Here is a 13,472-nt window from a genome sequence, read left to right as displayed (position 1 = left end):
AGGAATTCTCAATTTTGATGAAGAAGTTGTTGCTGTAAAAGTACTCAACCTTGAACAACATGGAGCCGACAAGCTTTTTTTGGCTGAATGCGAAAGATTGAAGAAAATTTGACACCATAATCTCCTCAAGATCATCACAGCTTGCTCAAGCATATGTTTTAAAGCAAACAATTTCAAGGCTTTGGTCTTTGAGTTTATGCCAAATGGGAGTTTAGACAGATGGTTACACCCAAGTTTCTCCGAAATGCAGAATTCAAAGTGCTTGGATCTCTAACCACGAGGCTATACATTGTCATCGATGTGGCCTCTGCATTGGACTATCTTCATCATCATTGTGGAACAACAATCATTCATGTGATCTAAAGCCAAGCAATGTTCTTCTTGATAATGAGCTATGTGCTCAAGTAGGTGATTTTGGTCTGGCGAGATCTCTTCTAACGTATTGTAAATCTGATCATATACAACCTACTTCAACAAATGTTGTTAGAGGGACAATTGGGTATGTCGCAACAGGTAATCGTCTATCATATATATACCAACTTTATACATTTCAATATGCACTCTCCCATTTCATTTGTTAGAAATATTTATTTAGATATGGACCATCGTGAAATTGGATGGTAAAAATAAATGAAACTTATCTATGGGATTGGAAGATGACTCTCTTTTGCATAACTAGGATGAGCATATTGAAATTTTAGTATTTCACTGCAGTGCAATGTCCCAAAAAACTATTTAGAAGTTAGAATATATAGAGGATATTACGATTTTAGCATTGCGTTAATTGTTTGGAATTGTAAAATATGGTATGGGCACTGAAGTTTGTTCTGCTGAATTTCTAAGAGAACAGATGGAAATTAGGGATGTTCTAATGGAACTACACGTGATTAAAAACAATTTTTTTGCTGAAGGAAGAGGAAGCGTAGAAGAAAGATGGAAAGAAAACATTTACAACTTATCATGTAATGTGTGATGTTGTGGCCCGAAGTTTGTTTCAGCCTTTGGGTGGGGGGGGTGCGCCGGTATATAAGTGCGTCTAGGGTTTGGAGTAGGATCACGAGAGAACACTGAAAATTTCAGGAAAGAGAGTGGTAAAGAGAACTAGGGTTTGGGAGCTGAAACTTATAATCTTCTGTTTTTTCGCAAAGGACCTTATGTGTACTATTCATTATTCAATGAATTCAATATACAGTTTCATTAGTTATATTCCTTCAAGTTGGTTTCGACATGTTCAACGAAAATCAGACCTGGTAATGTTGGGGAAATTAAAATTAAAATTAGCATGGATGTGAACTTGCGATAATAACAAAATTTACAATAATATGTGGTTTAGGTGAAGTCATGAGCTTAAGAAATAATAAATGTGAAACAGGATTCACCCATTCAATTCCAAATAACTATAACAAGACGTTTTAGGTAGAGCTGAATTTTGTTTCAGGAAGTTATATATGTTGGCGAAATTTTTTGTGACACCTACAAAATTCTACTTTAACCCAAAAAAAAAAAAAACCAAGGATTAGTGTTTTTTTTTTTTTTTTTTTTTTTTTTTTCCGGTGTTGACAAATAATGCACCTGCCCATTGTGGGAAATTGAAGATATACCATTGGGTTTCAACCTAAGTCACATAAAGCAGACCAGGTGAGGGTGGCAAATGCAACAAAATCTAAATCACACACGGTGAGAATGAGAGCGAGAACGGGGGCAAGAGCAGGACCCATTTAGAAGAATTGCGTGATTTAGGAAAAAAAAACTTCTGGGAGCCCATTTTATGGTCGGGCCGTTCGTATAATATACACAATGATTGGATGTGTGCAAAGAAGGGTATATTTCAACTGTAAAACCATATGCCAGATTCACATGAATAACATAAAATATAGATATATATTGATCAAATACAAACTATTGAAGCAAACAGATAATAATTTTGCATTGCAATTAAAGCAGAAGACATGGATTCATAATTTGAAATAAACAATTAGAAACCAAAAAAAAAAAATAGAGTTAAAGAAATCTTGCCTGAAAGAGATGGTGAGAGTGAAGGGCAATTGAAGCATGACACAAGTCCACATACATGCGCACAATTCAAGAAGCCTTGTGGTTTCAAGAATTGGTTAGTATACTATTGTTCTTATGGGACAAAGGAACGTGATTGTGAGACACCCAATAGAGCAAGGCGTATCTAACAATGGATGAGATTGATATTTGATACATCCAAGAGTCATATCAAACTTCCGAAACTTCCATCATTTAGTGAGTCGCTCGTGGCTTTGGGGGGAAAGATTATTGACTTTTGGATATGCTTCCGTCTATATATACACGATATTATGGTGGACCCATTTCGTAGCTCGCATGAAGTGACTTGAGAAGCGAACTGCCCTATTTCCAGAATTCCTTAGGGAGGGAAAGGGAAAGAGAGAGCCTGTCGCTATAGCCGTTGAATGAAGTTTTAAACCATCTTCAATTATGTAGATAATTCTGCACGGATTTAAGTTGGCGGGTGACGCCAAAAGTCACACGTTTGGTTGGAGGGAAAAATTAGATAGAAGGGAGAGGAGAAGGGATTGGATGAAGCATTTTAGAAAGGTCAAAGTTTTTTCCTCATTTTTTATTTGATTGAATAGAATTGGTAGGATAATATTTTTTTCTTATTTGGTTGGAAGAGAAGAATTTTCATATTCTTTTTATTAATATATCCTTATTATATATAATTATAAAAATTAAATATTCACTTCAAAATTTTAAAAAAGTTAAAAATTATAAATTACTTAATAATTGTCAGAACCTCATCTTTTCTTTCCTCCAACTAAACACGAAAACATTCTACCATCCCTCATTAATCCTTCCCTCAAACTAAACCTAGCGTAACACGTTGGGTAACTTTAATTTTTTCAAACTCTGATTTTATTTGACTTAGTTATGCGTGCCTGAGCTACCATTGTGGAGGGTGTTATTGTATTTTTACACTTTTTTATGTAGTGTGGACAGTGGTGGTCATTCTCAGTTTCTGTAATTTTGTTTTACTCGTGTTGTTAGATGTGTGTGGCTCCGTAGGCCTAAGAGTTTGGTGAAACATCTAAATCCTTGTTCCATATTCTATTATTAATTTTTATTTTATTTTTTCAAAAATTTAAGCAATTGATATAGAATTTTAGAAATATATACAGAGTGGGCCTTTGGCCATACAGCCCAACAAAAGGACCCAGAAGCCCGAAAGAGAACAGGCAAGAAACAAGGGCCAAGCCCATAAGTGGGACAGCCCAATACAAGAGAGTTGGTACAGCAAACCAACAAAAAAAAAAAAGGGCAATTAACGGCATGATTAGTCGTTAATGGAGATTTTGTCCACCCTCCGGTGAAGAAACCCTAGCCTGTAAGATGGCATCGACGGCGGCGACGGTAACAAAGATTTAGTAGATACTTGGTAATGTATAGATGCAACGGAGGTGAAGCTAATCCATAAAATTTATAGAAACGTAATCTGTTTATATATATATATATATATATTTCAGAATATTGAAATTGATATGTTATTAATGGACAATGAATGTATAATATGCTACGTTACATATATTTATTAAGTTCCAAAATAATAATGCTTAAAGTTTACCTCATTACATTTCTCACGAGTTTTTCTTTAAATTAACGTACTTCAGGGGAAAAAAAATTTTAATGCACAAATTATATCAAAGTGAAATTATACAAGACGATCAAAGTTAATAAGGTAATTTGGTAAAAAAATATATATATATATAATTTTGATTCATTTATGTGATCTACCATAAATGAATTTTAATTTAAAATTTGACTATATAATCCTTTTTCAAACAGCTAGATTCTCTCAAAATGTACATAATCATAACAAAAAAACAGACCTCATCAATATTTGTACATAATCATAACAAAAAAAACAGACCTCTTCGTACCTTTATTCTAAACACGGTTTCAAGCAATTATTTTTTAATAACTAATCTAAGTTAACTACCAAATTTTAGAATCAACTGGACTTTGTTTAGACATCCAACAAAAATATCACATTGAAAAACATGCCCTACAACAGTCTAGAACACGTCTTTGATGCACATAAAGTGATTTATCACATTTGAATAAAATCACTTACCATTGAATTGATCTCAATGCTTCATAAACTTGCCTCAGAGTGGTTTTTAGAACTTTTACCATACCTAAAAATTGATTACAAGAAATGATGACGAATGTTTTCCCAATTCAACTCATATATGAAACGGTAAATAACTAAATGTAAATTTAATTTACATGACCTAATTTTGCTTGCGCTAGTACTAATTTAACACATAATAAATGTTATCATGCCATCCTCTGAAAAGCATGTGGCACCTTAACCCATAAGTAAAAACAGAAGTTCAATGTTTAAGAAAAATTAAAAATCCTCCTAACTCAGAATCATTTTAACACTAGACAGAGAGCACTGGCATTCAAAAATTTCTACACAGGCTGCTGCATGAGAGGCTAGTTTCCATTTCCACCGCCGGCCATTGTAGCCCCGTCTGCGATCACAGAGTTCAAAAAGAGAGGAGGATGATCTGATCCAGACACTTCTGACGAAGCTGAGTCTGAATAATTTACTGGATGATCAAATTTACAAGCAGGTCCAAACTTGCAAATGCCATACCGGTTGTAGTGTGAGCAGATGTTTTGATCCTGGATTATGAATACACTCGTTAAAACAGTAATACAGGCATCACATAACAGCCTATTATTCTGAATACATATTAAATACGAAATTGTTAATTAAGAGAAAACAAAGGCTTAGTATGTAATGAGTAGAAAATAAAATTTAGTGAAGAGATATTCCAACGTTGGACCAGCCATATATCCTTCTAAGCTCTTGTCAGTAAATACTTGATGCGAGAAGGATCAGAAATATATAAATAGCATATTTACATAAAGTCATGGCACAACATTTTACATTATTCTTTTTTTTTTTTTTTTTTTTTTTTTTTTTTGATAAGTAAAAGTCATTTCACAACATTATACTTCTGTCCTCAGACAAAAAAAATATTTCAATAAATACCCACCTAGAAAATCTAATCTCATACCCTTGATAGATACCTCTTCTATAAACAGCATATTTATGGAAGGGAGAGCAAATGTATGTCAAACTGCAATTGTTGATTCAATTGCTCCATCATGTCCTTTCTCTGAAAGAAATGATTTTTAATAGCACCAAGGGGTGCCGGAACAAACAAAAATCACATCAAAATGGTGAATTCATTTCCATCATTTAGAGAAAATGTATAGATTGCGTCCAGTGTTTATTTTATTGTAGCTCCATATTAAAATCAGGTCTATTAAAGCACTTCCAAAGTCTAGGTCCATTTTCCAAAGTCTGTCATCCTGAAAAACAAGGACTAGAAGTTACGGGCAAACTTACAGGTCTTAGTGGCAGGCCTTTGTCACTGAGATTGCACTGGGTTGTCTTTGGTATCCGGCTCTTTGGATGATGAAATTTGCATCCAGATCTAAATTTACAGTCTCCAGTTTTCATGAAGTAACTGCAATCAGGTTGACCAGGTCGTTCAGGATAATCTTCAACTACCATTTGCCGTTGATGATTTGCATAGAAGTTGGTTTCAATCACTGTACTGTTCATGGCAAATGCTGGAGGCGTAGGCAGACTCCTCTCTGATATTGGGTATGCAGGAGCCTTAAAAAGGCAACAGACAAGTTTTATTAGAGAAGACAGCACTGTAAATGAAAGGTTCAATCTTTTTTACTCATCTCTTATTAACATCTGTGGATATATGAGAACCGTGAGAAGTAAGAAAAGAAGAAATTAACACTCCGCGTAGAAACAGCATTGAGGGGGAATATATTTGTATGTATCCAGATAATGATACTCTTCACACAGGAAGGCCGGCCCCTGCCCATCTGGACATGCACATTGCACACCCATTTAGGATTTAGGAGCATGTGCAAAGGGGTAAAGAGATAAGTCAATGGAGATCTACCAAATCCAATGACTTTGATTTGTTCGTACCATTCTGTCATCGATCATTGCAGGGTCGGTTGGTGAGTCACCCAAAAAAAGTATCAAGAAAGGTCAAGCATGCATATATGTTTTATGAAATAATCATCGGTCTCATTTAAGCTATATGCCGCGCTAATAGGTACACTTTGATTTTGACCTATCATTTCCAATTTAAGATTTAATGGATTTCAATCAATTGATCAGTCAAGTATATACGCAAACAATCTCAAAAATTAAACACATAAGACTCACTTGTGAAAATTACAAGAATAAAAATGCTCATAGCTCAAAAATCCATTATAAGTAAGTAGCTCACAGTCCAGATAACCATTCAATTATGGCGACATTCATTTGCCCATAACTTCCTCTGCAGGTACAATCAGTAACTTTAGTTTGATCTACCCAAACTCTGTTCAAAGGTCTACAGGTCATACATAAGCTAGATTGGTCTATTAGCTACAATGCGTATAATCATTGATTCACATTCGATTGATCAACCATTCAATCATTTCAGGTAGCCAACTGGTAAAAATCCAAAATAACCAAACATATTTAATTTAATCAATTCATTATCCGAGTGCTCACTAGGTTTTGTGTAGGTCAACTAATCTGACCATTAGCCATTGTAACACCTAGTTCTCTTAGTTACTTACTAACACCTAATGTGCAATCAAATTGTTGAATAATCACTGTTCATGTATGCATGATTAGGCCATTAACCTTCATTTACGGTGTGAACACTTGATATTCCTGATTACATGACAACTCAAACAACATAACTGAATTTTTTTCACGGAACATGACACATGTAATAATGCTCTAATATCACTTATATTAAAGTACCTATTTTAAAATAACTTCTTATTTTTCTTCATTTTTTATACAGGAGTTTAAATTTGTGAACTCGCTCCATAACGTCATTTCAAGAGACCATGAACAGTACAATCTGTGACTAATGCATGGTAAACATCATAAGCACAGTATTTTTTATTAAAATAGATACATAATACAGGATACATCAATAAAATTAGAGAAAATTTGGGCTCAGAAGCAGATAAGGTAACCACTGTCTTTGTGAGGTGAAGGAGGAATGTTCTATGTGGGTGAAGCTTTTTGAAGTTTTCAGCTCCCCGTGTTTCTCTGTGTCGACATCTTAAACCATCAAGATTGTCATATTATAATCGCCAGTAGAGTCATTATTTTTTATTAAACTTAGAGAATTGCTTCTTCTTCTTTTCTTTTTTCTTTTTTATTTTTGTGTGCGCATTGTGGATTGGGGGGCAGATAGATCCATTTGTCACATATCTCTAGGATCTTCTCGATTTTTCTAAGATCTTTTTCTAATTTTTTTACTTGCTTCAATATTTGGAAGTTAGCTTGCGCCATGTGCATCATATATGTACAAGTCTATAATGTTTTATCATGTATAGAATTGAGTTGAATACGATTATGATGTCACTATGACCTCGTTGGTTGGACTAATTGACCGGAACCCGGTCTCTTATAAGGGTCAGTAAACAGGCTGAGTGCAAAAAAAATTTATAAGGGTCATCATCAGATCCTTAAAAAATGCCAGTACTAGAAAACACAACTACAAATGCATATATATATATATATATGTATCTTATTGCCTTTGAGCATTTATCTTTTGCACATATAAGAGAGAGATCCAAACGGGTCTTAAAACCAGTAAGAAAACAATCATCTAATGCAATTTTGAGGAAACCATCTGCAACAATATTTCAAATGCATAATCCAGAAACCAAAGAAGGACAAGCAAGAAGCGAGAAAAATAAGAACCATATTACAAAATAATAAAATAACTTTTATTATTGTAACTCCTTAAACATTGGAAGTTGTGACTTTAAATCGAAGCATAAAATAACTGACATACCTGGTACCCATTCCATTCTGCAGATGAAGGAACGCCTTGGGTTGGTGGAAACAGCATTGGCACAAAAGGAGCAGTCTCATTCAACGTTCTTGGTGAAGACCAGGATGCAGATGATTGGGATGCACCTTGCAGTGAAACAGATCCATTATTACCAAATCCAGAAGGATCACCTCCTCCAACTGCTGTGGGATCAGGATGATTAAATCTGCAGTTTGATCCGTACTTGCAGGAGCCATTACGCATGTAGTAGGGACATTCCTTCTCTCCCTGAAATTAGTCTTAACTAGGTCAGAATATTTTTAGATAACTGCTTCAAAAGATTATAAAAAGTGACTACAGATATGCTTTTATACAGAAATAAATAAAAATAACACAGTATATTATAAACCACAAATAAATAACTTTTTTTAATGAAAGAAATAATACCGATCGGATAGGCAGGCCCAGAAAGTTAAGCTCTAGAATTGGAGCTATTTGAGTTTTTCCTCTACTGTGATTATATCTACAAGCTTTTCCAAATTTACAACCCCCTGAAGTCAGGTAATACTGCAACCAGCTCAAGAGAAGGATGGTAACAACACAAGAACTGTTATTAGTACAACACTACCATGCATATTGTACTGGTTTAAAGAGTTAAAACAACAAGGTGAAGCAAATGTCAGTCTAATCTTAATAGTATAAATGAACGGTATTATTTATTGGAGAAGAATGGATAACACTTCAAGGAAAAACAACAGAATCAACAGCAGACCTAATACAACTAATTTCAGTACACAAAACAGAACCTACAGAACAAACTTTTCTAGTAGATGATTTTGAATCCCTGAACCCATCCATTTCTCTTTCCAGGCACCACCTATAGAATTACAACACCATAGAATATTCAACTGTGTGATAAACGTTTCACCCCTTCTAAAATATTTAATGACGTTTAATGTATATGAAATACACACGATCAACACATATTCTTAACAGGAATGACCCAAACAACACTAGTAAATATGGATAACAGCTCTCAGTTAACAGAGTTTACTTCTTTATAACTGTGCAAGTGCTAAAATAATGCCCAATACTTATTATTTTCAAATGGAAGTTCTAGAAAATGATTTTGCGCCAATATCATTGAACAACTAACAAATCCTAAGCAGAGGACATCTACCATCTACTAGGCCCACATGAATGATAAAGTTTACAGAACTATATAGCATGTTCTCAGATTCATTTTTAATTTTCTATAGTTTACTGTTAGATGAACTTGCAAGCACATAACCTTGATACTGTCAAACAATTCAAATGAAAGATTAGAATAAGAAAACCATGAAAACCCTTCTTGTTATGCTAACTAGTTCTTTTGATTATTATACCACATCCCACTCAACCACTAATAGGCCTGAGATTGTTTTACACACAAAATTCAGGATTTGTGTGCGTGTGCACAGACGAACATACAAGCATTGAACGATTCGAGGAAAGAGGGGTCTCCAGAACGGAAGAAACAAGAACAACTCTCAATGCTGTAGCAACTTGGAATGAAGGATCCACCTTTTTATTGCTTTAAAGGGCTTCAACAATAGACTAAAAAAATTTCTTCCGATCGTGAGCATTCCATTACAGTCCACTATGAGAACAGCAACGAAGCATAATTATGTTTTTTTTTCTGTTTTTTCATTTTCTAAAGTTCAGGCAGGATATCAATAGAGAGTGCAACTTGTATCCTCCAATCCACCAACAAAATCAAAACAGTTCACTTAATGTTGATGTGCCAAGATCTCAAGCTTATTTTCCATGCACAAAATATAGATTACAATCAAAAGTTTTTGGCTGCTAAATTTACAATACTAAATTTTGCCCCAACTCCAAGGTTCCTTAGCCCTTTGCTAAAAACTACCTTAACACAGATGAACTAGTCTGAGGGATGAACTAATGCCTATGGAACATTTACACTGCATATTCAAACATAAGAAAGAAAAATAATTGAGAAAACGTGAAAAACCTTATTGAAACATTCTATCAACATTTGCCCATATGTTTGGTTCCATAAAAATGTAGGATATCACTCTAGATTGGGTTAAAAATGATTTATGCAGCTTAACCCAATCAGTTGGGAGCTAAGGCTTCTTAAGTTCACGTTTTTTTTTTCCTAGTTGATACTCACACGCCACCCCTCCAAAAGTACACGATTCCAAATTAAATGGTACCCCAGTAGTTGGGAGCTAAGTTCATGATCCCAAATTAAATGGTCCAAGCTTTTTTACGTTTTGCCGACGAATCATCAGCTGCAACCCGTAGCCAGGCCGTCTGAGGAGGGAGAGGGGTTTGCTTACAAAAATAATACCCAAAAAAAAAAACCTTTTCAGTACGAACGCATGAGGGGCATGACGATTGTCAATTCCTCTGTCTGAAAACTATTCATGCATCCTAGTGATATCCTGGGGCCTCCACAGACCCGCAAGACTTCCAATTGTCATTTGAGTCTTGGAGCTAGTCAGTATAATTTAGAGGTATGAGTTTGCCTTTCAACTAAAAATACTAGCTGCTTCGTAGAGATAGGACATAAAGACTAACAAGGCATTCAAAAAGACACTGAAAATGAAGTGAACTGATTGCTCTAGTTATTCCCGGGCTCAATCAAGGTCGAGAGTAAGCATAACCCACTTCTATCCTACTGTATTTTTGTATGCATCCTTGCATTTTGGTATAATTTTTCTCCCCTTGTATGTTCTAGATTGCACTTGAAATAATTCTCAGCCAAATTCTTCAGATAAGAAATATCACTTGTCAAGAAGAACTGAAGAAGGAATAAAAGTAAAGGACAGAAATCTTCTAAAAGAAAATACCTAAAAAAACCAACAAAGAAGACCAATGAAAGCTGAAAGAAAAGATGGCAATGGGGGTAATAATAACAATTGAATATTTCCAGTATTCTGCATGCCTGGCTACTTGGCTAGAAATTAGCCTTAGCAGTTAGCACTTCCACTATGAGCATTTAACTAGGATTTGATTATGAGGAGACAAGATGTCACTCTCCCACAATATTGCTGAAGCTTCCAACTTCTTCTCAACACTTAAGCTATGTCACCTGGACTCGGGTACACATATTCGGTGCAGGTATGTGTCCTCAAACAAATAGTAAAGCATAAGATTGTCAAAGGCTTTTCCTAATAAAAATTAGAATAATACTTGGGATTGGAATAAAAAGCAAGTAATTTATCAATACTAAATATTTTATAACATCTCAACTCAACAACCCAACTCTATTTTCAACTATTAAAGTTGGCTATATGAATCCAATTTTCAAATTCCATTTTGTCCATGTATTCCATTACTTTGTAAACCAAATAATAGATATTAACTGAGTTGAAACTATTTTCCACAAGCAAAAATAATCATAGAAAAAAGTTGTGCAGTAAACAAAACTATTAATCTACTACTAAAAGAGCCATGGGTTTAAAGGAACTCCTAGGATAGATACCCAAACATGCTCACTGTACTTGGTATATTGAGTAATACATTACTGAATTTCAGTTCGGGCAGCCACTTAGTACAAATAAAAATATAGGTGTGTACCCATTCATTCCTCCCAGCAAACTTGATTACAGAGACCATAATTGGTAAAGCCATTCTTTAACATTATTAAGTTTCGGCAAGAAGCTAAAAACTTTACAAATTAGCCATCAAAGGCGAGCATGTAAAACAGCCCCAGCATAAGAGTTCATGAAGTATGGGTACATAAGTATATGACAAAGGCGTAACCTGAAAACCCAGTTACTTTGTGCTTTATGGTTGAAGCCGATTAAGTATTAAGTAACTCCAGTTATACTCATAAAAAATAATAATAATAATAATAAATAAAAAAAATTAAGTAACTCCAGTTATAAGGCACATTTCTAGATTCTCAAAATCAAACCTCTTAATCCTCCCATTAAGTGTTCTGCTGAAACAGCGAAAACTAATTCTCAGCGAGCGACAAAAAACACAATCGTCAAAGTTAGCCAGAACCAAATGAGCTCATAAAAGAAAATCTTATGATTCTTCACAATTTTAAAAGAGAAATGCGTATATATAATTGTAAGAATAATAACCTTGCATTCAATCTGCCCTGGCCTTTCTGTATTTTCTTCCATATCCTTTACCTTCTCCTTAGCACCCTTCAATAAAGCAAGAACCACAAAACCATAGAAGAACAATTACCATCCACATACAACAAACATGTCTGAATCTTCCAATTGATGATATATCAATCTATCATTTCTAAATTCAAACAATATAAAAAAGGGCTCTTGTGCACAACCCAATCGAATAGTAAATTGGTACCTGATTTCTCCTTCTAAGAGGATGATTAAATTTGCAATTGGATCCAAACTTGCAATTCCCTGTTTTCATATAATAGGAACAATCCTCGGCATCAGGTCTCAGTGGATAGTGGTACCTTCTATACTTCCCGTCCTTGGAGCCCGCCATGTCTGTGGAGTCCCCTCCAAAACCCTCTTCCTCCTCGTTCTCACTCTTGTCATTGTCATTGTAAATGTCATTCCTCTCGTAGTAATTCTTGAAATCCATTTCCACATTCTTGTTCTCATCATAGTTAACCATTTTGTCTTCTTGGTTGCCATCATTCCAGTTATCGTACTCTTCATGTTCCACATCTCTTTCACTCAGTTCGTTCTCTTCGCTCTTAACATCCTCTTCACGATCCGCATAGACTGTATTCTCCTCTTCCATGGTTAACTTCTGGAACTCTTCAATGATGATCTGCTGAAAGAAAAGCTCTTCATTGAAGTCCTGCTGATTCTGAAGCTCTTCAACGGTCTCTTGATCCTGAAGTTCTTCATTGATCGTTTGCCGATTCTGATGCCCTTCATTCATCGTTCTCTGATCGAGATCATCAGCCAGAGGTGGAGGATCGAGAACTGGATCGGTATCAAGAAGATGTGATGAATCAGTCGATTGAAACCCTAACCCTAATTCCTTTTGATGTTCTTGGTGAGATTCGTGTGTGCCCTCAACAGAGTAGGGTTTCGACATGGAGTTTTCTTCAGCGCCTTCCATTCTTTCTCCACATTCCAAACCCTAATTTAGCATTTTCAAGGAAGCAGAGCCTTGTTAGAGGTGTGAAGCTCCGATGGATGTAGCGAAACAAATGAGAGAGAGTAGTAGAGAGAGAATAAGTGTACTTGTTGCTTTTTCGGCTTCTGATACATATACATAAAGTATACACATACTTATACATGTGGATGTACAAACGAATATATGACGTTTGAATATATATATACACACATATGTATTTTAGTACTCACTACATGCTTTTGTTACACATCAAGTATTGCACATTAAACATATATATGTAGTGAGATGTGGGCATTAAACAGCTTAACCCAGAAAACAAATTTGATTTGCCAAAGTTTTCTCCTGTTTTCATAAAGGGAAATTGAAAAATATCCTACTCCCGACTAAATCGACACCAACATATGTTGAACCAAGTGCATTGTTATTCTGAAAACAGACTTCGAAAATTCAGAGAATAGAAAACAGTTTTCAAAAAATAATAAAAAACAGTTATCCGAAAACAGG

General features: G+C 35.0%; 1 protein-coding gene across 3 annotated transcripts; it reads right to left on the bottom strand.

Annotated features, from left to right (window-relative positions):
• Positions 1–4,202: 4,202 nt before the first annotated feature.
• LOC132303831 (zinc finger CCCH domain-containing protein 67-like) lies at positions 4,203–13,111 on the bottom strand. Of its 3 annotated transcripts, XR_009481358.1 has the most exons (7): positions 12,216–13,111; positions 11,984–12,049; positions 8,328–8,447; positions 7,902–8,168; positions 5,411–5,683; positions 5,055–5,177; positions 4,550–4,677 (listed from the first exon to the last, which is right to left on the bottom strand). XR_009481358.1 is itself a non-coding variant. In XM_059801262.1 (6 exons), exons 1-6 carry the CDS (start codon positions 12,948–12,950, stop codon positions 4,486–4,488), a joined length of 1,653 nt encoding a protein of 550 aa, XP_059657245.1. In that variant the 5' UTR covers positions 12,951–13,108; the 3' UTR covers positions 4,203–4,485. The 3 variants fall into 3 exon arrangements, 2 of the variants coding, with proteins under 2 accessions (XP_059657245.1, XP_059657246.1); XM_059801262.1 differs by lacking the exon at positions 5,055–5,177 and having other exon boundaries at positions 4,203–4,677; positions 12,216–13,108; XM_059801263.1 differs by lacking the exons at positions 5,055–5,177; positions 5,411–5,683 and having other exon boundaries at positions 4,203–4,677.
• Between the last annotated feature and the right edge of the window lie 361 nt (positions 13,112–13,472).

The sequence above is a fragment of the Cornus florida genome, unplaced genomic scaffold (genome assembly GCF_030987335.1).
Source record: "Cornus florida cultivar Cherokee Brave unplaced genomic scaffold, ASM3098733v1 CherokeeBrave_3.0.0_Hap2_Chr04, whole genome shotgun sequence".
In the NCBI taxonomy this organism is placed as follows: Eukaryota; Viridiplantae; Streptophyta; class Magnoliopsida; order Cornales; family Cornaceae; genus Cornus; species Cornus florida.
The sequence above is the reverse complement of the archived record's forward strand: the minus strand, read 5'-3'. Positions and strand labels throughout refer to the sequence as shown.

Excerpts from the sequence above, each read along its gene's own strand:
- LOC132303831 (XM_059801262.1), bottom strand. The coding sequence starts at position 12,950 with ATGGAAGGCGCTGAAGAAAACTCCATGTCGAAACCCTACTCTGTTGAG. Across the intron at positions 8,169-8,327 it reads TGGGCCTGCCTATCCGATCG|GGAGAGAAGGAATGTCCCTA; the intron begins GTATTATTTCTT and ends GACTAATTTCAG. Across the intron at positions 5,684-7,901 it reads CAGAATGGAATGGGTACCAG|GCTCCTGCATACCCAATATC; the intron begins GTATGTCAGTTA and ends TGCCTTTTTAAG.